This window comes from Podarcis liolepis (genome assembly GCF_965112155.1).
Source record: "Podarcis liolepis genome assembly, chromosome: Z".
Taxonomy (NCBI): domain Eukaryota; kingdom Metazoa; phylum Chordata; class Lepidosauria; order Squamata; family Lacertidae; genus Podarcis; species Podarcis liolepis.
The window spans coordinates 27,951,303-27,977,610 of record NC_139570.1 but is presented as its reverse complement, the minus strand read 5'-3'; the positions used below and the strand labels follow the sequence as shown (position 1 = coordinate 27,977,610).

General features: G+C 44.8%; 1 protein-coding gene across 5 annotated transcripts in view; it reads right to left on the bottom strand.

The window, feature by feature from the left end:
- Positions 1 to 26,308, bottom strand: part of LOC310698165 (vascular endothelial growth factor receptor kdr-like) — a 195,084-nt gene that overhangs the window by 120,720 nt on the left and 48,056 nt on the right. For 3 of the 5 annotated variants that reach the window (XM_083484968.1, XM_083484969.1, XM_083484972.1), the window contains exons 2-3: positions 19,651 to 19,747; positions 16,057 to 16,277 (exon numbers count right to left, since the gene is read on the bottom strand). In XM_083484968.1, the coding sequence (XP_083341094.1) occupies positions 16,057 to 16,277; positions 19,651 to 19,747 (318 nt within the window). Of the gene's footprint in view, positions 1 to 16,056; positions 16,278 to 19,650; positions 19,748 to 20,394; positions 20,560 to 26,308 lie in introns of those variants that run through there. The other 2 variants (XM_083484970.1, XM_083484971.1) reach the window with 2 other exon arrangements.

Here is a 26,308-nt window from a genome sequence, read left to right as displayed (position 1 = left end):
GATTTTTTAGAGAGTAAAACACCAAGGTGGCTATCACCTATGGAAGCGAAAGCTTTGAAAAAAACTGAACATGGAGGCTAAATGGCCAAAATACTGGGAAATTCTAGAACAGGAAGGTGACAAACTGAAATTGCAGAGTTATGACAAGCTTAAGGAGAAGGTGCGAGACTGGTTACATTATTTCCAAATAAGAGAGGTATATAACTTGGACAAAAAAATTGGTTTCCAGGTGGAAAAATCAAAGTTAGAAACAGAATTGTTGGAACCCAATGTAAAGACACTTTCGAGAATGTATAATCTGCTGTTGAAATGGAATACTGAGGAAGAAACAGTAAAATCGGCAATGATAAAATGGGCACAAGACATAGGCCATAACATTATGTTCGCTGACTGGGAGAAGTTGTGGACCACTGGGATTAAATTCACGGCATGTAATGCCTTAAGAGAGAATATTATGAAAATGATGTATAGGTGGTACATGACCCCAGTCAAGCTTGCAAAGATATATCATTTGCCCGATAATAAATGTTGGAAGTGTAAAGAAATTGAAGGTACTTTCTTTCACCTTTGGTGGACATGCCCAAGGATTAAGGCTTTCTGGGAAATGATATATAATGAACTGAAAAGGGTATTTAAATATACCTTCCTGAAGAAACCAGAGGCCTTCCTCCTGGGCATAGTTGACCAATCAGTGTTAAAGAAGGATAGAACTTTTTTTATGTACGCTACAGCAGCAGCAAGAATTCTTATAGCAAAACATTGGAAGACAGAAGATCTACCCACCGTGGAAGACTGGCAGATGCAACTAATTGACTACATGGAGATGGCGGAGATGACTGGCAGAATCCGAGACCAGGGAGAAGAGCAAGTGGAAGAAGATTGGGGGAAATTTAAAATCTATTTGCAGAAATATTGTAAAATTTCTGAATGTTGATCAGCAAGTCCTAGGTTCTGTGGTTTAACCCACAGTGCCACCCAAGTTTGGCTCTTGCTAAAAACCATTTTTGTTTGGACAAGTCTGCCCAGGTATCTAGAATATTGATATGTGTTTTTAGTTTATTGCTTAGCTTATTTGGGGGGAATGCTTTTTAAACAGTTGTTTTTAACTGTATTTTACTAATAATGTTATTGTTTTATTCTCTTTCTAGACTACTTTGAGGCTTTTTCTGGAATCAATAAGTGTATTGATTTTACTTAATAAAGAATTAAGTTTGTTTTAAAAAACTGTTTTAAGCCCTAGCCAAAATTCATAGGCATTTTTGTGTAGGCTTAACCTAACAGACACATTTTTGTCTGGAAAGTTTCCCCAAAATTCATGTTTTTGCAAGCAATTTCCTCAAGAACATCTTATAGGGTTTTTATGAAAACCTATGAGATGGCAGTGAAGGCTGCTAAGAAGTCTTACTTCTCGGCCTCCATTGCATCCGCTAGCTCTCGCCCGGCACAATTATTTAGTATAATTCGGTCTTTAACGTCCCTTGAAGGACAGCCAAATTTAAATAACAATCTGACACACAGCTGTGAGGCATTTGCGAGCTTTTTTGCGGAGAAGGTCCTGATGCTCCGCCATGACCTCCCTGCCAATTTGGATACAATAAAGGAACTGGAGGCCCCTCGACTGTCCTCGGGTCCAGTATTGGACCACTTTGACCGGATATCTCCAGCCGATGTGGACAGATTCCTCCAAGCTGGAAAGCCCACCACCTGTCCTCTTGACCCGTGCCCGTCATGGCTGATTAGAGCGTGTCCAGACGAGGTGCGGGGCCCCCTGGGGGATATCATCAACTTGTCCCTTGGCACCGGGATATTCCCAGGGGAACTGAAGGAGGCGGTGGTGCGTCCGCTCTTAAAGAAAACATCATTAGATCCCTCAGATCTATCCAATTACCGCCCGGTCTCGAATCTTCCATTCCTGGGTAAGGTGATTGAGAGAGCAGTTGCTGAACAGCTTGGTAGGTTTCTGGATGAAACATCTGCTCTAGACCCATTCCAGTCCGGCTTCCGCGCTGGTCATGGGACCGAGACGGCTCTGGTCGCCCTAACAGATGATCTCCGCAGGCAGCTGGATCGAGGCGGGTCAGGGCTGCTGATTCTTCTAGATCTGTCAGCAGCCTTTGACATGGTCGATCACGAACTCCTGGACCACCGCCTTGCCGACGTGGGGATCCAGGGCACAGTCCTTCAATGGCTGCGCTCGTTTCTCTCTGGTCGGGGACAGAGGGTGGCGCTTGGGGGGGAATTGTCATCACGCCACTCCTTGGTGTGTGGAGTGCCTCAGGGTGCAATTCTCTCCCCGATGCTTTTTAACATCTTTATGCGCCCCCTCGCCCAGCTTGTCCGGAGTTTTGGGCTGGGTTGCCATCAGTATGCTGATGACACCCAACTCTATCTGTTGATGGATGGCCATCCTGACTCGGCCCCAGACACGCTGACCAGATGTCTGGAAGCGGTGGCTGGATGGTTACGTGGGAGCCGGTTGAAGTTAAATCCTTCGAAGACAGAGGTCCTCTGGCTGGGGCGGGACGATATGGGATCGAGGGGGCAACTCCCATCTCTTGCGGGGGTGCAATTAGTGCCAGCACCGTCCGTTAAGAGTTTGGGTGTAATCTTCGATACCTCCCTCTCTATGGAGTCGCAGATTACAGCTATAACAAAGGCGGCATTTTTTCATCTCCGCCAAGCTAAGCAGTTGGCCCCTTATCTCTCTCGTCCTGACCTAGCCACTGTGATCCATGCGACGGTCACCTCCAGACTGGATTATTGTAACTCGCTCTACGTGGGGCTGCCCTTGAGACTGACCCAGAAACTCCAGCGGGTGCAGAATGCCGCGGCGAGACTCCTTATGGGGTCTTCGCTGCGAGAGCACATTCATCCGGTATTATACCAGCTGCACTGGCTCCCGGTGGAGTACAGGATCAGGTTTAAGGTGCTGGTTTTAACCTTTAAAGCCCTATACGGCCTAGGACCCTCGTACCTACGGGACCGCCTCTCCTGGTATGCCCCACAGAGAAACCTACGGTCTGCATATAATAACATCCTCAAGGTCCCAGGCCTCAGAGAGGTTAGGCTGGCCTCAACTAGAGCCAGGGCCTTCTCGGCTGCGGCTCCAAACTGGTGGAATGCTCTGTCACAAGAGACTAGGGCCCTGCGGGACCTGACATCTTTCCGCAGGGCCTGCAAGACAGAGTTGTTCCGCCAGGCTTTTGGTCAGGGCGCAGCCTGACTCCCTCCTCTGGCAACCTGCACAGAATTTTGTTTAATCGGTTGCCATCAATTTGATTTTAACTAATTTTTATAATGAAATATTTTTAGAATGTGTTATTATTTGATTGTTTATTTGATTGTTGTTAGCCGCCCTGAGCCCGGCTTTGGCTGGGGAGGGCGGGATATAAATAAAAATTATTATTATTATTATTATTATTAAGGTAACTTGCTTTTTGAACATTGCTCTCAACATACACATTCTTGCACACACTTTCTGCTAATCTTTGTTTGTGTTTTTTTGAGGCTGGCAAACTACATCCCAAAATTCAGAAGTGGTTGGATTTTAAAGGATAATGGGTGCACTTTTTGTTCACATACTAATTCAGGAAGTGTGAATTAGGTGGGTTCACATTAAAATGCAAACGAAGTCCTCCCCCACCCTTGGTCATAGGACACACAAACCCATATTCCAGACTTCTTAAATGCCTCACTGCTTTTTTGCAGATCCTTTGCTGGCAAAAGGACAAAGCCATTCAGACCTCATTGTGCAAGTTCTTTCCTCACAAACACATTGTCCTTGGATCTGATAGTGACATTAGAAACAAGACAAAGAACCCAAACCGCTGACTCACTCTACATTGGTACCCATTATTAAACTTGAATTGTTCATTTTTATAATAGCTGGGCTCCATCTGAAAGACCATTTTCCTGCAACTGTCTAGTCAGAGACCAGGATGAAATCTTCTCTTGAAGCTAGAAGCAAAAAAGCTTGAGTTGGATGTTCTTAAGACTACCCTATTCAATGAACTTTTGACTGTTTTTGGAACTTTCAGAGAACAAAGACAACAATCTTAATAACGACAAAGAGTATCTGACAAAGTGTGTATTACACTCGAAAGCTCATACCTTGAAAGGTTATATTTAGTTGATCTTTAAGGTGCCACTGGAATTATTAAAAAATATTTTTTCATCTTTCATCTTGTTATTTAGTATGACTATGACAGATCAACACGGCTATCCACCTGAGTCTTAATAATGAGCAGCTTTGGCAGAAAAGTGCTGCTTAGATTTAAGAACATCAGAACATAAGAATAGCCTGCTGGATCAGGCCAATGACTCATCCAGTCCAGCAACCTTTACTCACAGTGGTTGACCAGATGTTTGTGGAAAGCCCACAAGCAGGATCCAAGTACAAAACTGATCCATGTACAAAACTCACACAACCTCACTATGGTTTCCAGCCACTGGCATTCGGTGTGTGGCACCTAGACTGGTGACTGGGAGTGGCCACTAAGATCACGTTCTGTAAACCTGAAGGAGCATCTCCCCCCCCCCCATCCAGCCCGGACACGTCGGTCCAGCGCTGAGGGCCTTCTGGCAGTTCCCTTGCTGCGAGAAGTGAGGTTACAGAAAACCAGGCCTTCTCGGTAGTGGCGCCTGCCCTGTGGAACGCCCTCCCAGCAGGAGGAATTTGCCTAATTAGGAATTTGCCTAATTTGTCCGTTAAGAGTTTGGGTGTAATCTTCGACACCTCCCTTTCCATGGAGGCGCAGATTGCAGCTATAACAAAGGTGGCATTTTTTCATCTCTGCCAAGCTAAGCAGTTGGCTCCTTACCTCTCTCGCCCTGACCTCGCCCTGAGGTGATCCACGCAACGGTCACCTCCAGACTGGATTATTGTAACTTGCTCTATGTGGGGCTGCCCTTGAGACTGACCCAGAAACTCCAGCGGGTGCAGAATGCCGTGGCGAGACTCCTTATGGGGTCCTCGCTGCGGGATCACATTCACCCAGTGCTATACCAGCTGCACTAGCTCCCGGTGGAGTACAGGATCAGGTTTAAGGTGCTGGTTTTAACCTTTAAAGTCTTATACATCCTAGGACCCTCATACCTACAGGATCGCCTCTCCTGGTATGTCCCACGGAGGACCTTACGGTCTTCAAATAAAAATATCTTGGAGATCCCGGGCAACAGGGAGGTTAAGCTGGCCTCTACCAGAGCCAGGGCTTTTTACAGCAGTGACCCCGATCTAGTGGAACACTCTGTCACAAGAGACTAGGGACCTGCAGGACTTGACATCTTTCTGCAGGCCCTCAAGACGGAGCTGTTCCACCAGGCCTTTGGCTAAGACACAGTCTGACCCCTCTCTCCTTCTGTAATCCTCATAGAACTCTAGCCCAATGGTTGCCATTAATTTGATTCTGAATTGATTTTAGAACGTTTTTTAATTAACTGACTGTGTGATTTTATGTACACTGTGCTATTTTTACTTGTTAGCCGCTCTGAGCCCAGCTTTGGCAGGGGAGGGTGGGATATAAATAAACAATTATTAATAATAATAATATTTATCATCATCATCATCTCTTAAAGCTATCCATGTTAGTGGCCATCATGGCCTCCTGTGGAAGTGAGTTGCATAGTTTTAACTATGTGCTGCATGAAGATGTACTTTTTAATCTGTATTGAATCTTCCAACATTCCACTTGACTGGATGTTTTCCTAGTCACTTTCTCTGTGCTAAGCATGATTTTCTAAACTTCCATCATGTCACCTCCTACTCTCCTTTTCTCTCAGCTAACCCCCCCCCCAAAAAAAAATCCTGCATCCCTTCTTTACAGGGGAGTTGCTCTATCCTTTTAATAATTTTGGTTGCTCTTTTCCAAACCTTCTCCAACTGTACAATATCCTTTTTGCAGCGAGGCAACCAAAACTGTACACAACATTCCAAATGTGGTTGCACCACAGATTTGTAGAACAGCATTATGATATTGGCAACTGAACATGAGAGTTTCAAGTTGCTCCTAGATCCGCCTTTGCCACAGGCAGCTCAGGTAACCGCCTCTTTCAGCGGGTCTGCGAAGGCTCCCTCACAGAGAAAAGCATTCACCACCCCACAGAGCCCATCACCCAGCCCTTCCCGGCTCGCTTTTATCAGCCAGGATGGGCAAGGATCAAGGAGACAGGTGGCCGGTTTCACTTGTCCAAGCAGCCTGTCCACATCCTCGGAGGTAACAGATTGGAATTGGTTGAAAACATGTGGCTTCCCACCCAGAATCCTGGGAATGGTAGTTTATTAAGGGTGCTGGAAATGGTATTTCTGTGAGGGGGAACTACAATTCCCAGGATTCTCTGGGGAAGCCATGTCTTTTAAATGTGCACTCAATTTGTGTTAAATGTATGGTGTGGGTCTGCAGCAAGATGGCCAACACGGAAAGAGAATAATAGAAACATAGGATTGGAAGGACCATGAGAGTCATCAAGTCCAATCCCCTGCAATGCAGAAATCAGTGTGGGGCTCTAACCCACGATCCTGAGATTAACAGCCTCAGGCTTTACCAACTGAGCTATCCCAGGACAAAGGCATCGATACATCAACCACAAGCAAACAAAAACAGCAGGTTGGTTAACAGTCAGAACTAGAGGGAACAGATACCAAAAGGGAGAGAGGCGGGCAGTAAGGTCAACCCAACACCTAGGTCAAATGCCTGCTGAGCAAAGCTGTTTCCAGATGACAGCAGAATACTACCAGAGCAGGGATCAGGGAGTTCCAAAGAGCAAGTGCTGCAATGGTGGAAGCCCCTGTGATCACATCCACCCATCTCACAAAGGGTTAGAGTCTTCCCTGCTGACCTTAGTGAATGGGCAGAATTATGCAGGTTACGGTGGTGTCGCCCGAATCCTGTTCTCGAAGCCACTGATAGGGGCTTAAAAGCAATAGCCACTAACTTGAATCAAATACAGAAGCAGGCCATCAACTATCAGCAGCCATTCACTTACACAGCAGAAAAGAAAGAGATGAATCCATGGGTATCATCATCAGGCAGATGAATACAAGAATCAAAAAACCTGTAGAGTTGGAAGGGACCCTGAGGATCATCTATTCCAACCTCCTGCAATGGAGGAATCACAGTTAAAGAATCTCTGATAGGTGGCCATCCAACCTCTGCTTAAAAACCTCCAACAAATGAGAGTCTACCACTTTCTGAGGCAGTTCATTCAAAAGGCTCTTGCCGTCAGAAAGTTCTTCCTAGCATTTAGTTGGAATTTCCTTCCTCGTAATTTGAATCCATTGGTTCGGGTCTTTTCCTTTGGAGCAGCAGAAAACAAGCTTGCTCCATCCAGAGTTGGCAGTGCATTTTTTAGCTTCCCAAAGCAATGTTTCTTCAATCCAGCTTTCACCAACCTGGTGCCCTCCAGATGTTCCCATCCAAAACACCTGAAGGATTCCAAGTTGGTGAAGGCTGTCTTAAGTGGATGAATGAACAAAGGTCCATACAATTATCTTGCAGGACGTCCACAAGCTTTCGGATAATGTCAAATGTTGACTAAGCACTCACATGGGACCACCCTAGATGGAAGCATATCTGGCATCCTGAGCTCCTAGAGAAGTGATTTCCCCTGCGGTACAAAATGTCTGTGCTGCAAGGGCAGGTCACTGCCTCCCATTCAAACACCCTTCAAGCCACCCACAGCTTCTTCAAGGGAAGAAAATTGCTATGAGCTGCAACACACATCGCACCCAGAGACAAGCAGGCACTGCAGAATGTTCACAGCTTATCAGCTGTCAGGGAAGTCTGAGGAGACGGAAAAGGGTTTTTTTGTGGGTCCCGCAGACAGGCTGTCTGGCTCGGCAGGTCGGTGGAATTTTGCAGGAAGGCAGGCAGGGCGGGGCTCACACAATTTATGTCCAGTGTAGGTCAAGGAGGTACACTTACATGGAAGAGCTGAAGAAGCATTCATGATGGGTCAGAAGCTTTGGGGGGGGGGAGTGAAGAGGAGAGAGGGGCAGATGTGAGCTTAAATCAGCAGAGATTAGCAGGCAAAATGAAGCCACACCAATCTGTAGTGGAAAAACAAAACAAAGGTCACATCTGAAACATACATCTAACCCAATAGGATACCACTTTATAAACAGTTGTGGCTTCCCTCAAAGAATCATGGGAAGTGTAGCTTTTTTAAAGGGTGCTGAGAGTTGTCAGGACCAGGGCTTTTTTTTTGAGCCAGAACCTGCTGAAACTCAATTCGAGCACCTTTCAGGTAGGCGCCATTGCCATTCTAAGAGAACGAGGGAGGTGTTCAGGGTGAGTTCCGTCACCTCTTTTTCTAGAAAAATAGACACCCCTATTCCCCTCACAGAGCTACACTAAACCACCCCTCTCAGAGTGGTTTAAGAATCAATCCCTCTTCACAGAGAACGCTGGGAATTGTAGCTCTGTGATGTGGACAGAGATCTCCTAACAGCTCTTAGCATCCTTAACCAACTACAGTTCTCAGGATTCTTTGCGAGCAGGGAAGCCATTGCTTTTAAAGCAGTATCAAAGTGTTTTAAATGTATGATTCAGAAGTGGCCAAAAAGTAGAATGGGTAGCTTTGTGATTCATTGAAATTCATCGCAGTAGCTTGCACAGCTATCACTGACAAATGTGCATGCCACACAAAATCAGAACACTAAGGCCAATTCACACTTTACACCTGGAACAGAGTTGACCCTGCTATTAGGCAGAATGAGGCAACTACCTCAGGCAGCAGACTGGAGTGGGGGGCAACTGATGGTCAAGTGTTAGAGAGCAGAGTTGTGTGTACCACACACAAGTGGGCATGCACCACCAGCTTGCTGTTCTCAGGTGTAGTGGAATATGTTCTTCTATAGCTAGTGTTGAAGTAAGATTCACCCTGCCAGCCTGGCTGGCTTTAGTACATGGAATTGGAGTGGAAGGGTGCCATCTTGTCCTTTGCTTCAAACTGCAAGTTGTGCTTTGTGTTGAGCCAGTCATTCTTACAGTGATTCTGTATTGTACTGACGGTATTTTATGTTTTGCTGCACTTGCATATTTTGTTGTAACACCTCCTCAGTATTTGATATCAGGAGGTGTGTGTGTGCTCTGTGCAAGACGCAGAGTCCTGGCACTCATCTGGTTTAGCACCATTTAGAGATTACAAAACAAGACAGTCCCTGTTCCAGGGATCAAATTGTAGAAGGCACAACAGAAAATGAAAAATTGCCAGTGAGGGAAGGGGAAAGCCAGCAAACCCAGACTTAAAGCAGCATTGGTGTCATGATGCTGTGTTTGCGATGAAAACATTACAAATGTTACTGGGGTGGAGAAGCTCACATGGATTGCAAAAGTCAATTGGCCACATGAGGCAGAGGACAGTGAAGGCTAGGTAAACACAGAGGGCACCAATAAGCTTTGGAACAATATGACTGTTCAACAAAGCAATGTTTTCTCTCTTTTTGTCTGAGTAACTGACTACTGGTCTGCTTTTGAGCACAGTTCTAAGTGCTGGTTGTGACCTATAAAGCCCTATACAGCTTAGGTCTAAGCTCTCTGAAATACTATCTTCTCACACAAACCTGCCCAGGCTCTGAGATCTTCAGGGGAGGCCCATCTCTTGGCTCCACCACTCTCACAGGCCAGCTTTATGGGGACATGGGGGAGAGCCTTCTTGGTGGCTGCTCCCAGACTTTGGAATTCCCTTCCTAGATAGTCTAGGCTGGCTCCCTCACTGCTGTCCTTCCACTGGCAGCTGAAGACTTTGTTCTGAAATGGACTGGGGTTTTTTAAGGAAAGGGCTTTGATAGTGCTGTGCTCCTTTATTATCTGTATTTCAAAAGATTTGTTTGTTTATATTGTTTTAATTCTATTAGAGTTTAATTAGTTTTTAACAGTTATCTTTTACATGTTTTTAACTTTTTGTATTTTATCTGTGTTTCTAAAATTTGTGTAATTTGAATCCTGGCCGGGGAAAATACGAGATATAAAAAATTTGATAATGATTATGATAATGATAATGTAATTGGCTCAATCCAGCCTATTTTGTGCAGTCAGAGATGCAAGACAGCATCGTTCCCCATTCTGCCCTGTAATCAATGTATGCAGCATCACTTCTGTTCTGCTGCATTTCACTTTCTGCCAAAACTTATATTATTAGTCACTGTCCTCTGTGGCACAATTACATAATTTACACTGTCATTATATTATTCTACCCCATTCATTTCAATGCAAGGGAAGGACAATGCAAGTGAGGGGGGCAATAACTAATTTGCCGATTGAAAGCAACAGCAGGGTTTACTGATTATATTCATTCCAGACATAGGATGAATAAGTGAACAGTGGCAATTTCCACTCCACACACCAGGGATGTCTAACCTGTTCCCTTCTAGAGTCCAGATGTTGTCAGACTACAGCTCCCATCATTTCTGACTGCGGGTCTTGCTGGCTGAGGTTGATGGGAGTTAGAGTACCACATATGGAGGGCACCACATTGGCCACTCCTGTCTCAGGCAGTCTGTGCAGGCCAATATATTCAGCTGTCAAGGAGCCTAGTCTGACAGCCCTGCAAAACTCCCCAGGGATGGCTGTCAAAACAGGGGCAGGAAACAGTAGCAAGGGCAGCAAAACTTCTGTTGCAACAACAATCAGGGACTTCAGCATTAAGCACAGCTGGGGTGGAGGGCAAAGAGGGATGGATACTATTTTTCTTCCCCTTTATTAAGAATGGCCTGGTGCTCCCAGAGGAAGAACAATTTACTCAGCAGTTCCTCTCACTCCACCTGCTACAGCCCAGAGCAATTGTATAGACCTTTCAAAATCCACACTTGCTTTGATGCAAACATGAAACAAAAGCTATGGAAGAGCTTAAATATGAAGTAGTAGTTTTAAAAAAGCATGGCAGCAACCATAATACTTGGCAACTGTCCTCTCCCCACTTTTTCTTTTTACTCACAATGCCATTGATTGGAACTTCCATGGCACTGCATTTTGGGATTGCATTTAGGGGCCAATCATATGGCATCCTGCTGAGGGGTCTTTGATCCTCTAACCAGCACCCATCAGGAGGACCTGCATATTACATATAATGGAGATGGGAAGGTGTTTTAGCACCATAGCAGGAACTAGGGTGAAACGCAAACTTCCGGCCAAGTGTAGCGTGGCTGAATCTAGATTCCTGTTGCTTACAAAGGCCATGATGGAATTTCAGAGGGGGCTGAAATTCTGACAATTCTTGCTGCAGCAGATCTGAATGGGCCTTGATGGGGCCCTTTGCTAGCTGGACTGTCTTAGCATGCAGTGGATCCTTGTCTCTGTCCTCATTGCCCCTTCCCAAACAACCCATTTTGGGGGCTTCTGTCCATGTCTTTTAGTGGGTACAGTTGATGGTGAAGTCCACCCCCAACTCTGCCCCTGTGCAGCCTGATGGAGTCTGGTGGAGAAAGTGACCTCTGCCACATCCTAACCCCCTCCAGCACAGCACAGCAGGACAGATAAAAGAAAATCAGAGATGTGCAGGCAAACTCTGCCTAGCACCATGGACCATTTTGTTTTGGTTGGCTGTTAATGTGCTTGTGGCAAGGAGATTGTATCTAAAGAGGAAGAGGAAGCACAGTAAACCAGTAAGTTACATTTTGTACTAGCTGGCTTACAATGAGTCCAATATAACTGCAGGTACAGGCCACATCCTGTATTGGTCCACTCATAGGTGTGAAAAAGAAGCAGAGATGTGTGATCTTAAGCTGGAAAATGGAAGGAAGGAGAAAGAAATAAGTATACGTGTCCTGTCTCTTATTTCCATAGTCAGGTTTCCCTGCCCATGTGCTAAATCACTGGATCCCAAACCTTTTCAGGCCCCTGCCCTCTTGGTTCCATAAACTCATTCCCAGTGCCTCCACCCAGCATAGTTCAAAACTGTGGTTTGCACAACCCAGTAAGGAAGATAATAAAACAATAACAACTGGTTGCACATTTATTCGAAATCCAATTAAAACTATTTAGTTTAATTAATGCAACAAAACTGATGAGCTTGATCCAGTGATATCAGCTTTTCAAAGTCTGGTGGTTATTTACACTCTAGCACTCCCCTGCTGCCCCCGTACCAATTAATGCCCCCCCGGTAGGTAATCCCACCACCCCACAGGGGACAGTACTGCCCACCTTGGGAACCGCTGTGGTAAAACAAGTATCCAGCGATCAGCAGGAGAACGAACCACTGAGCTCTACATAATGTGCCATATGAAGAGATTTGGAACCAATTCTTATTTAAATCTAATTTACCTAAGTTTTCCTATTCATATGCATATTATGATTGCCATATTTTGTAGTTACTTACACAAATGGTTTTAATTTCCACTGCCTTCTTCTGTCCCCAGGGGTTGAAAATATGATATTCAAGTTCCCCAATTATCAGTTTCATTAAAAATATAAAATTAATAATATGATAATTTATGAATTGCTGAAATGCAATACTGATTTCACAAGTCACAATTAAGAGCTGGAGAGTTAGGGATCATGCTGAAGTATTTCTAGAGTTAATCAGTCCTCATTTCTTGCTCACAACAGGGAAGATTTTCTTAATACCGGACTGCGCTTTTTGTAAAAAAGGAAAGACCTTGGGCACTCCTGGAAGGGTCTCAAAACCCACGTTGAGGCAATCGCAGAGAAAAGCAATTCAAGTCAAGGTGGTTTTTAATTTGCCAAGGGCACCGAATGTGAGAGGGGAATTGAATTTTTGTGTGTCCTGCTTCCTGTGGCTTGAGATGCTCGGGGTGAGTCAAGAGAGTTAAAAGGCAGGCAATCACAGCAGAATGTTGAAACAGGAAGAGGAAACAGCTCAAGACTAGAATTAAGGGAGATAAAGACAAATCAAGGTTATTGTGTTGCAAGGAGAGGGAATTCCAGGAATGTACAAAATGGAGGAAGAAGAAAAAGAGTAATTCACCGCACACATCGATGTAGAAATAAACCCAACTAAGATCAAGGGAACTCACTGCCTATTATAAGGGGTTTAGGAACGAAGTCCTGTGGGTGCAGCAGTGCAGCTGGGCAGAAGCACAGGGCCCACAACCCAAAGGCCACCCAAAGGACCACGCAGAGAGTGGCAGGTGCCAGGGGCAACAGCATCTGGACTGACATGGTTGTGGAATCATGATTTATTCCTTTCTATTTTTTGATAACATTTCATGGCATTCACTTTTAAAAGTGAGTAGAGAATAATTTCCAAATTCTGCATCATGGTATCAGAAGCAAACCCCGGTTTATTCCTGTATTCATGATGGCTCTCTGCTTTACGTGAGTTTTAAAATGCAAAACTGCACATGCTCTGAGTATTCACTAAATTAAGAAAAATCTGGGTCTGCAAACACTTTAATTTGGCTTTTTGTTTTTTCTTTTGCTCTAACAGATCAGGAACATAGAAAGAATTACAGTATAAAGTATGGAATAATGGAGATGGGGAAGGTGCAGAGGAGAGAAAGGTTAACCGTTACTACACATGGTTGACTAAAGGCTATAAGACAATTAAGTCCAGGTTCTAAGATTACTGGTCTGCACCACTGCATGGGCAGTGCTTTAAGAGACTAAGGACAGACTAAATCATTATTCAGATGACTTGAACATATACAGTGGTACCTCGAGATGCGAACAGGACCCGTTCCAGAACCCTAATCGCATCCTGAATGGAACATAAGATGCGTGTCTGCGTGTGTGCGGGTCGCATTTTGCCGTTTCCGCACGTGACATCATTTTGAGCGTCTGTGCATGCGTGAGTGGCAAAACCCAGGAGTAATGCGCTCTGTTACTTCCGGGTTGCCACGGAGCACAACCTGAAAGTGCTTAACCTGAAGCACATTCAACCCGAGGTATGGTTGTACTCTGCCTTTCTTGGAAGATGCAGTGTAGTGTTTTGTTTTTAATGGTATTAAGACACAAAGCCTATAGTGCCCACCCCCCACCCCCCGGAAGGTGGAAAGTGATGGGCCTGGGAGATGCTTGGAGGACGGTGACACCAGCACATTAGAGTCGGTGCAGAGGGTAACCATGTGCTTCAGGAGCTCCCTGCAAGGCAGTATCTCGGAGGCTCACCAGATGATAAACCTGGCTTTCCATGCAAGGTTGTTGCAAGTGTCACTGAGCAGCTCTGCAAATATATATGCCTTCATTGTACTGTTTTGACGCCAGCTAAGAGCTTTCCTATTTATGTAAGCCTACTAAGGCATGTAATTTTATTATGTATACCATTTTTTAAAAGAGCTGGTTTTATCTACATTTTGACTTTTTTAAAAAATTGTGCCTCCTTGTTTTTCCAAGTCTCTTGAATTTATTGGTATTTTCTTATAAATATTTTATATTCTTTTATATAAACAGTTTAGATGATTTTCTTATATTATGCAGTATATAAATCCTGTTAAATAAATAATGCTAAGTGCTGCTGTTACTATTCTTTGCTAAACAGTGTGATTCGTTTCCAGAAGCCTGACCAGTCCTCTTACAAGTGTGTGTGTGTGTGTGTGTGTGTGTGTTATAAAGCCACCAAGAAAATGCACTGACAGCCACCTTCTTTGATCACTCTTGAGAGCCAGCGTGGTGTAGTGGTTAAGAGCGGTGGGCTCATAATCTGGTGAACTGGGTTCGTGTCCCAGCACCTCCACATGCAGCTGCTGGGTGACCTTGGGCTAGTCACACTTCTCTGAAGTCTCTCAGCCTCACCTACCTCACAGAGTGTTTATTGTGGTGGAGGAAGGGAAAGGAGATTGTTAGCTGCTTTGAGACTCCTTAAGGGGAGTGGAAGGCGGGATATCAAGTCCAAACTCTTCTTCTACTAACAAAGGCTCCCCCAAGCCTTGCACTTTTCCCAAACCCTGCAAGGTATTTCAGTAGGCTTTGTATAATTTAGAGGAAGAGGAAGGAGGACCCTAAAAAAAATATCACCTGACTGGTAATATGCATTGCCTGCCCCTGCCCCTCCTCCCACAATTTGTGGAGCTGGTGTCTGGCATAGTACATCTCCCGTGGTATCCAGGTTCCTCTGCTCAAGTTGGTTTCTACTGTGACTGATCTACTGAGTCATATCATTGATCCATCCAGCAACTGCCCCATTTTTTCAGGCAGGGGTCTTTACCAGCCCTGCCTGGAAATGCTGATGATTGAAATTAAGCTGAGGCAGGTGCACAACCACTGAGCTGCCCTTCCCCCAGATTTTTAGCCTTGGTTGCTCTCTGTCTTCCTAGGATTTCCACTTCCTCAAATTGAGAGGCTAAGGGCCAAGCAATGATGACTACAGAGGATTCCCCTCTACATCCTGTTTAGTTGGTTTGAAGGTTCATTTCTTCACCACTGAGGGCTTCCCTCCACACTCCCTCCACACAGCAGAATGAAAATACATGATATGAGTGAGTCCAAGATCCTGCCCCTCAGGCTCCCACGCATATCTTTCTCTTCCTCGTCCTGTACTAGCTCATGTCTTTGTCTTTGCCCTTGACACCTTTCAGATCTCTGCTGTTACAGTCAATGATAAGCAAACAAGATAAGTAGTACAAGCTTTGCATTATCCAGGTGTGTATAGTAGAGTAAAAGAAAAAGAGAATAGAAAACAACAACACAGAAGTGGCACAGAGTGAAATAAAATTGGCACCAGAATTTTAAATGTTGTAGTCATGTCATGAACTCCAAAAGAGGAAAATTACAAAATGTCAGAAGGGTCAGTTCCTGGAAGGTTTTGCTTGCTGCAGCATAAAACTTTGCCACACCAAGAGTATTCGATGCACTTTGGTAAAGAGTAAAAGGACCTAAAATGCATCTGGCTGTCTTGGCAGATTTAACAAAGATGTTGTGGGCCACTGACAACCCCTCCAGAGTCACATGGCATTGTGGGGTTTGTGGAAAATTAAGTAGCATCAGGGTGGAATGTTTTTTGAGGGCGGGGAGCCAAAAGCAGACATCAGCATCCAGCCTGGCAGATTTAATAAAAGGGGTTTGGCTTGCCATCTTTCATGCCACGAGAAGAAGCAGCCTTGTAAAGACTGAGAGCCTGAAAGACAGGTTAATGAGTACTTCATATATATCTTGAACCATTTACCTCTGACGAAAATGTATAACTCGGCCTTGAGTTCTTTGTTTGATGGAAGGTCGCTGTAAAGGCAGGTGAAGTAGCTTGTGTCATTGGCAACAGCTCGGTTGACCACAAGGGTGCTGCAGGTGTGATGTGACCTGCCTGGGCATTTCTTTTCGAATACCTGCCACCGATTGCCATCCTTGTACTGGTCATTTCTCCAGATCCAAGTCAAACCAGGCGAGCCTCTGTCAAAAGAAGACATTGAGATATGAAACCTGTTTTGGTCTTCAGACATAATTAGGCAAGTACATATGTGAGTGTAACATAGAGATGTGTCACCTAAGCCTTGGGGAACAAATGCAGCCCTCTGGGCCTCTCAGTCTGGCCCTTGGAACTGGATGGAGGATAGAGAAGCGTGTGCAAAAATCATTTGGAACAGCAGGAATGTAGCCTACCGTAGAAATGTAAGAGTCTCCTCCATTGCTCCAAATATTTTCCCCCTCATTCATTCTGGGTCAGGACTCACCCACTCTGGCATGTGGCCCCCCTGAAGGCTGTCCATGAGGGAACATGGCCCTCAGGCTGAAAAAGGCACCTCACCCCTGATGTAACATATTAGGCAGGCATATATGTGTGTACAACCTGTGCTTCAACTATATGGAATGGGGATGAATTGTATGTTGCATGGATGTATGAATAAAATTATACACGACTTGGAGAAAGTGGTTATATAAATGTTTTGCTGCCTCCCTTATATCACCAGAACTCATTGACATCCAATGAAGCTGAATGTTGGAAGCTTAAGGACAGATGAAACAAAACACTTCATCACTCAGTGCATAGGAGGCAGTCACAGCCACCAACCTGGCTGGTTTCAAAAGATGACACAAATTCCTGCAGGAGAAAGCTATTAGTCACTAATAATTAGTGGCTACTAGCCATGATGGCTATGCTCTGAAGTTGGGGGCAGTAAAAGAAAAAGAAAAAGTGCACCAAAGAGGGCACAGATTTGTATATTTTTTACAGATGCTAATTTATATGTATATTTGCACATTTAGAAATAATTTAAATAGAAATAAAATTAATGTTATAGTGGAGAAGAGTGGTGAGGTGGCCTGTGTGTGCTGGCTTAGCCTGCTGTCCTAGTGCCAGCCTCAAGCTTTGTCTCCCTGCCCACTCCTGAGGCTGCTCTCCCTTTATAGGATTATATTTAAGCCAGACTTATTCCAGGCAGCTCTTCAAATAGAGAACTCCTTCAAGTATAGGGCTGTCCTCTAAAGTAGGACACATAGATTACTGGTACATCCAGCTCAGTGCTGCCTACATTGACTGGTAGAAGCTCTCGTGGGATATCAGACAGAGAACATTATCAGTCCTACCTGGAGACACCAGGGATTGAACCTGAGGCCTTATGCATGCAAAGCAAATGCTCAGTCACTGAGCTATGGGCCTTCCCTACTCCAGACACAGTCAGGCTCTTCTGCCAACCAGCCAGACACCATCTTCTGCCCTGACCAGGTACTATCCTTGGCCCAGTAAGCACAACCTCTACATTCTCAGATTCTGCTAACTCAAGCAACTCAAACTGGGGACTTTCACAAGCATCCTAATCCCTGTTCCTCAAGATTCATTGGAAGAGAGTTTGCTTTCCATTCTATCTTTTACCCAGGTCATCTGCAAGGAGCAGGGCCTCCTCAGTGTTGGCTCCCATCTTTGCAGAATTCACTCCCAAATGGGACTCTGCCTGGCTACCTTTCTAGCTAGCTTCGACATAATTCATGTGTGTGTCAGAAGGCCACAAATGGGATGAACCAAACCTGCCACTGCTCTTTATTCCCTGGAGTTTGCTTATAGCTTGTTTGTAGACTGCTCATATACTACACTGATGGTGTTCATTTTGCTTAAAGATATCAATGTTGTATGTTGCTACGAATTCCTTTAAAGCAGAAGAGTAGCTTCTAAGCACTCTCTCTTTTTCTTGGAAGAGACAACCCCATCACGATCTGTATTCTGTGATCCCATCTTCTTTAAGTAAAAACTATGATTGGCTAGTTCAGGAGAACAGCTGCGGCTTGGAGACAGATCATCTGCTTTGCATGCAGAAGGTCCCAGGTTCAATCCATGGCATCTCTAGGCAGTCCTGGGACAGACCCCATCTGAAACCCTGAAGAGCTGTTGCCAGTCACTGCCAACAATACTGAGATAGATGGACCAATAAGACAGCTCCCTATGTTCCTGAGGTTGACTGCTAAAGCTGTCTGAGGAGTTATGCTAAGTTGCTTTTCCCCAAAAGAAAACTTCTGAAAGGTTAAGGGATGAGTGTTCCTGCGTTTCTTGCATGACATACGTGATGTTACAAGAGCAAGGTTATAAGCAGAACAGTATTGATTCTGGAGGAAAGGTATGATTATATTCCATTTTGGTGCAACAAATAGTGGCTGTTTGAAGTTGCTATAGAAATGCTCTAAGACATTAGTGGAAAAACACACTATAGATTTCTTCCAAGTTAAATTCAAATCTATTTGTTTCCATCAGTGTGAGTGAGTGGGTGTTGTAGGGGCAGGGAGGAAGGGAGAGGGAAAGGGGAAAGAGTGATCGGCTCAGGAGCTTGCAAAGAGGTTAGGATATTTTCACATGTTGTGAGGTTTAAACACAGCGTTTTCACTGCAATATTCTGCCTTGTACTGAATTCCTTATTAGAGCATGATTAGGAGGTGATTGCCAAAGAAGGTTTTAAAAATGATTTATGGTCCAACCATAGACTTAAACAAAAGAAAGCCCCATTTAACTCAATGAAGCTTGCTTCTGAGTGGACATGCATAGGATCACTCTGCTAATATGTCAATATATACATGGTTATAGTGTTTGGGGATGCAGGGAGTGTAATTCAAAACATGTTCAGTAAGTTTTACTATCTGGTAGGAAGTTATTTGATTGGTTTGGACAAAATGCAAAAGCTGGAGTGGGGCACCAGTGACCCTCCAGACCGATGTTTCAAACTGGGACTGTCTGCATCCAAAGGATTTACTCTGCTACTTAGCTAAGCTTCCTTCCTGTCACCACTAGGGATGAGTGAAACCATCCATTTTGGTTTCTTTCAGTTTCCATTTTTCTTAAATCCAGTTCTCTACACATCCACGTCAGTGTCCTGATGAAAAGTCATCACTATCTCACAGTGCATGTTCTCCTAATACACACGTTTGTATGCAATTTTGCCTAAAATACACATTTTTGCCAAAGATTTTTTAAAATATTTTTTTTTAATTTATTGCATTTATACCCCACCGTTCCTTCAAGGAATCTGGCTTTTGTCTTTCTGTTTTCTCAAGAGTGGTGAGAGGGTTGCATTTTTATTTTATTGTAGGTTGTAGGTCTGATTTTTTTATTTTCTTGTAAAAGTACCTTGAGGTTTGGTGAAGTAGGGTACAAAAATTTGAAATTTCTGCCTCCTGCAATTTTTGGATCATGGCTTAATTAACACCCTCCCGTTTAGAATTCCTCCCCTAATCTTTCCTGTCTGGGGAAAGATGCTTGTTGGGAATCCATGCGTCAACTTTGGATTCACCACCACACCTTCCTTTTTAGGCTGGAACCCTGGATCCTCAGTGCACCACTTACCGGCAAGTGATTGCGAAAGGCTTTCCGGCGGCAACTGTAATATGGTCACTGTTCAAGTTCAACTCTGGTTTCATCAGCCGCAGTTCCTTTGCATGACCTGCATCAAACATGCACAAAGAACAAAAAGCAAAACAATTTAAATACTTGTGTCTATATAGTTCCATCCCTTTTTCACTTCTTGAACCCAAACTGATGGACAGGAGGTTGCAGATTTCGAAGATTAACACATCTCATGCAAAACTCTTTCACCATTCAACTCTTATGATGACAAATTGAGAGTCGAATATCGGGTGGCTTAGGGCAGCCACCACTGACCTGGAAGACCTGCAGATGTTTTGGACTGTAATTCCCATCAGCCCCAGCATGATGCTGGGGCTGATGGGAACTTGGAAGTGCTGCCAGAGACTGATGGGAGTTGTAGTTCAAAACAACTGGACTACAGCTGGAGGGCGCCAGGCTGACAAAGGTTGACTTTAGGGGATATTCTGTGCTGGGCTTCCCTTTCCTCCTCCCTCCTCCTGCTTTTTTTAGATGTTAAAAACTTGTAAAACTTCTTTGCTTATAGCAGAGATGACTAATCCCCAGTTCAAAGGCATGCGCTGCCCCGCCCCCGTCCGCCACCAACAATTTTTTTCTGGCACATGAAGACCCTACCAATTTACTAGAATCGTTGTAATTTGGTGGCGTTAGGGGACTGCCATCAAGAGGGGGGAGGGAGGTAGGAACGTACAGAGAGCCTCCCACTTTGATCAGCAGTAACACTTCCTCAGAGACTGGTGTCAGCGAAGCCTCAGGGGAAACGGAAGAAGAAAGGTGGAGAGAGGGAAGGGAAAAAAGCTCACAGACTTATCTGCGGGACGCAGAGATGCAACTTCCGTCGCCTAGTTTTGGCAGGGGTGTCAAGCGTAAGGAAAAAAGGCGGAGACTGGGCGTGGCGAGGTTCTTATGATGGGGGGGGCGGGAAAAGCCCACTCTCGGAATCCGCTAGCGACTGAGGGACTCATGAACTTTGGATGTCTGCACATAGTTTGCACCAAATAAAACCTGTAAAAAGGCAGGTCGCAGTCCTGGCTGTTTCCTCGTGAGCAACCATACTCATCCCTGACAGGTGGGTTGGAAAACCTCTGGCACAATGTACTATATGTACCAATTTGAGCGGCAGTGTGGAGGTGACCAGAGCACAGTGCCCTGATGGGAATGTGAATCACCCCCGCCTTTCATCTTCATGAATCAGCTGAGAAGAGGGACTGTGTGCCTGTGTCTGTGTGCATGCACATGTCCCTCGGGACAAAATACTAATAAAATAAATAAAGATTAGCCACCCCAGCTAATGGCGGGAAAGTGGGGGGTAAACAAAACAGAGTATCAGCAAGAACCCAGACACTCACCATCTGAATTTGCTCAGAGACAGAGATTTGTATCTATACATATACAGTAAAGCCGCAGTTTATGCAGGGTTACATTCTGGGGATAGTGCATAAAGCCAAAAATCAAGTGTTGTGAAAACACATTGGGTGCAATGTTACGTGGGATTGCCAAAGGTTTTTTTACTCCCAGACACCCTGTTTCCACCCCATTTTAAAAAAAATTGAAACTTTTTTGCCAAGCACATAAAGCTGAATGTGCACAAGTGAAATGCACGTAACTCAAAATCATAGAATTGTAGAGTTCAAAGGGACCCTGGGGAACATCTAGTCCAGGGGTCTGCAATCTTTAAGACAAAAAGAGCCACTTGGACCCGTTCCCGGGGGGGGGGGGACGGGGAGCCGCAAAACTCGTCATTATAAAAATAACTTTTTTGTCACTTTTTTATTATTTCTTTGTTTGACCCCTCAGAATTACTCCTCCTCATAGAAATAAATGTTAAATTAACAAGTTACCTGTTTTTGTGTGTGTGTGTTCTTCACTCCCCTTCAAAACAGTGACCAGCGTACATGCCCCCTTTCAATGCAGTGACCAGCGTACATGCCCCTTACAATGTAGCGGGCGGGCGGGAAGGTGATGCCGGGACGGTGCGTGACTAACGCACGCACCGCCCCCATGCGACGTCACAGCCAGTACAGCGCCTGCCACAGTGGTGAGTGTCGGGGTGCACAATGCGCCTCCTCCCCTCGCTAGTATCCGCCCCGGAGCCGCGGCAAAGGTGTAAAAGAGCCACATGCGGCTCCAGAGCCACGGGTTGCAGACCCCTGATCTAGTCCAACCCCCTGCAATGCAGGAATATGCAGCTATCCCACATGGGGATCAAACCTGCAACTTCGGCATTATCAGCACCGCGCTCTAACCAACTGAGCTGTCCAGGTCTACTGTATGGCATTTGTATCTTCTTTTAAGTTATGTAACAATGGTCCTGTCAGCAACACAATTCACTTGGCTTAGTGGTTTTCTGCAGTAACCGACCAGAAATAAGAAATTTCGTCATGTGCAACTGAAGCCAGTCATAAGATCATAAGAACATAAGGAGAGGCCTTATGGATCAAGTCAGTGGCACATCTAGTCCAGTTTCCTGTTCTCAGGGTGGCCAACCAGTTGCCTCTTCTGGGAAACTGGCAAGCAGGACCTAAGCATAAAAGCAGGACTCTCCACACCCCCACACCCCCGGCGACTTGCAGCTACTGGTATTCAGAAGCATTATTGCCTCCAACAGTGGAGGCATCATGGTTCAACAATTCCGTTCTGTTTCACCATGGGACTTTCCAATACAAATATCACATGACACATCAGTGGAGCTGAAATGAGTCTTTGCAAGAACTCAAAAGTTTTCTGGAATTTCCAAACTTATCACTAAAAAGTGGAACGATACTTGACAATGAAATTCTGCTTTGACATTTGAAATCTGAGCAACAGATTTTAGATGACACTTCTCGGCTTCTAAATTTTAAAAAGTACAAATGTGTTGCAAGCAGTCGCACACCAAACACACCAATGCTATTCCATGTTGGCTATAAAATGCTGTCAAATATTCTATGGCATTAACATATCACTCATCAGAAATGTTGACTCAACTGACTGCCAAATATCAAATGCCAAAATAAAAAGTAAAGCAGACTATCTCATATTAAGCTAAACATTGTTAAATATTGTCGTTAGTTGTTGGTCTTAAACTGATGGGTTGGAGTTGGATTGCAGGCAAAACCAAGAGAAGTTGCAGCTGGATCATAACCACCATTTTGTCTTTAAATAACAATAAAGGGTAAAAGACAGACAGATAGACAGAGAGAGAGAGAGAGAGAGAGAGAAGAAACAAGGCAGAAGACTACTGCTTTTGACATGCAACAAACAGCTGGAACAGCATTGGCCAACCTGGTGCTCTCCAGCTGTGATACAGTGTTTGCACAGTACCGAAATAACATAAAGCATGCACTTGGCTGGCATTCTGATTCACTCCAACCTGATGTTTTCACTGGAGAGAGAGGAGTATGCAGTGTGGAGCTTTTCCTAATCCTTCAAAATGTTTTCACAAGAGGCAAGAGAGAGAAAAGTGCTTTCTTCCTCCGCAATTACAAGTGTTTGCATTAAACAGCTACTTCTTTAAGTGAGTTTCCTTTGGCTTCACAAAGCGGGGACAGGGGGGGAAGGGTCAACGAAGTGGGCTGTGGATGTTTCCTCTCTCCTGTCCTGGCTTTTATATTTTCTGCCAAAATCTTTTAATGCTCAAATCAGTACAGGGAACACAAGCAAAATAAGGTTCAAAGGCACAACAGGTGGTGGACATGGCCAAGAAAGCGAAGAGGTTGAGCCAATGATCAACATGCCTCCTTGGGTCTCATTATTAAGGGAATGGAATGGGCACAACTTCAGCAGGGCAAGCAGGGCATTCCTTTGCACTGGACATGGAAAGAGGAACTTCCTTTGGTGTGATGGACCTGAACTGCTTGTTCACACCGCAGCTAGCATCCCTATGACCAAGATGATAGAGGAGTTGGCAATGGTGGCTCCAAACCAGACTTGGCAGAGGATAGGCTGTGGATGGGTTCTGGCAGTGCTGGTGGTGGTTCCAGGACTGGAGGCAAGGTTGTCATGGGAACTGAGGGAAAAGTGGGCACCGAGCATCTGGTTAACATGAGAGAAAATGGGGCAGATCATTGCAGTGTCACCTCCCATCACTCATTCTGGTCTGACCAGCCCCTGCATGGCATCTCCTCAGGACTCATGACATCTCCTCCCCTCCATGAGGCAGCAGAGTGAGTGAGAGGACTCTACTTGTGATTGGTGCCTTCCCTTATCCATCTATATGAGAGCCTGTGTGGTGTACTGGCTAGAGTGTTGGACTAGGACCTGAGAGACCAGTGTTCAAATCCAACACTGCCCCCGCCTGGCCCTGAAGCTCACTGGGTGGCCTTGGGCCAGTCAGCCTAACCTACCTCATAGGGCTGTTGTTGGGGTTGAATGAGGAGGGGAAGAACTATGTATGCCACCATGAGCTCCATGGAGTTAAAAGTAATATCCCACTTTTTCTCCGGACTTGGACTCAAAACAGCTTTCACAACGCAAAACAATACAGATAAAATACAAAAAGCTACAAACATATTTTAAAAATCATTAAAAAGTAATTGTGGGGGGGTGCTGTTTTTACTATCTATCACCTGCTCAAGGACGGACAAGGAAGCAGCCAATCTAGCTTCTCTATGAAGTACCAAAGTCTGGGAATAGCCACTGAGAAGGCCCTGCTCTGAGATGCTATGGCTACTCCTTCATCATATATGATCAAGGCCTTCGGTAGAAAGCCAGCATTCTGTTTTGCTTCCTACCTAGGATTATCAAGAAATGATGGGAGCTGGATTTCAAGCATAATTTCATAACTTCTCAAAAGTTTATGGTTATGAACTTGTGGATAGCAGGGAAGAAAGTTCAAACACCTTGAAAGACCCCAATAAATAGCTGGTGACCTGCATTTGTCTTAATGGGTCATATAATCAGGGGTCACGAACCTTCTTGAGCTTGGGGTGACATGTGCAAACTAGGGAATCTGTTTTGGGTACCACAGGCACACCACAACCAAGCACACATTGCAACCTATTTTATCGCCTACCAAAGAATGCTTCTTTCATGCCTGATCTGCACAGAGGGTCAAGGGAGCCTTGTGGGTACTCAAGAAGTCTTTTGTGGGCACCATGTTTGGAACCGCTGGTCTACAAGTACTCCAGCCCCTGCCCATCCAGTTATCTGCCCGATTTAAATTAGCTACCAATGAACACACGACAGCTTGACATGAAGAAGTGTTCAAGGCACCGGATCCATTGACAACCAGCTAGCTGTCAAGCACTTGAAAAAAGGTGTATGCTTTCTTAACAGGTCTTTGCCATGCTGAAAACTCAGCTGGCTCATGGCATGAAAAGCAAATTAATTGAAGAAGGACGACAATGAATGAAAGAGACATGAGGTGGGAGGATGACTTCAATCCCCTTTCAGCGAGAACATCATTTGTGATGCACATAGGAAGATCACCTTTGAATCTCGGGTTTCATTTTATTATTTTAAGTCTTGACAATTTCCTATTATGCAGCAGAACGCACGACAGCAGCAGAAACTGGGGAGAGGGGCAAGGTTGAAAGGAACACGCAAGCACGCTCACTGCTGCTGCTAGCTTGCCTATTGAAGGTGCGCATCTACTCGGCAGAATGACAGTGAATGTCATCCTGACATCTGAGTAAAAGGTCCACATGCCCTTTTGAAGTGGCAGAATAGGCAGGAAGGAAGCCAAAGCACAATACACACAGGAGGAAGCACAAGGACTTGTGATATAAATAGGGATGCTCTGGGCCCCCTCCTCATGAAGAAATGCTGCTTGTCTTCTCAAAACTTTCCCCCCTGCTCCTCAAAATTGATTGAGCACTTTGTCCAAGAACACACATAGATAGAGCAGGCTTTGAGCAAATGTCAGGGACTCTTCCAACAGCAGAAAAGCCTCGAAGTTTTGTTTCAAGAGAAACTCAAGAGAGGCAGCACTTGTACAAGAGAAAAACAAGAAGCCGAACAAATGTTAAGAACCTAAGAAAAGCCCTGCTCCTGGATTAGGCCAAAGGCCCATCTTGTTCAGCATCTTGTTCTCACAACAACAAAAGTCTGGATCCTACAGGATTATGCTCTTTGCCCAAGAAGAATAACTACAAAGCCAAGAAGACTTGTGAAATGGGCTTTCTAGTCTTCATGACAAGCACAAGGCAGACCCAAAGCCCATTCAAACTTTACACGTGAAAAATCACCTCTGAGACTCTTTCTTGCTATGTTAAGCATATGTCTGATTTTTGCTTATGCAGAAGATAAAAGCAGGCTGGAGCAATTTGTAATGCAAATGGGAACTCCTGCATTCACATTCCAAATGGGTTGAATCCAGAACCTTCTTTTTAATCTTCTCAATCAATGTTCTCTCAATCGGGGTTATAGCTAGCATCTAGCTCAGCTTTCTCTACTCTGAACCTGCCAGCAGCTGTTCAAACAATCAGAGAGGACTTTGCCACCACCAAATTACTGATCCGTTAAAAAACATACACATCAGTGTCCATAGAGGTTGCAGCTGAAGCTGACTGAGCGATCAGACCCATTAGTTTCTGCATGCAAAGCTCAATAGGCTGCCAATTTACATGCTGACCCCAAAATATGAAATGCATGTTCAAAGAACAGGACAAAATATTAACATGCACATCTCTGTGTCCAG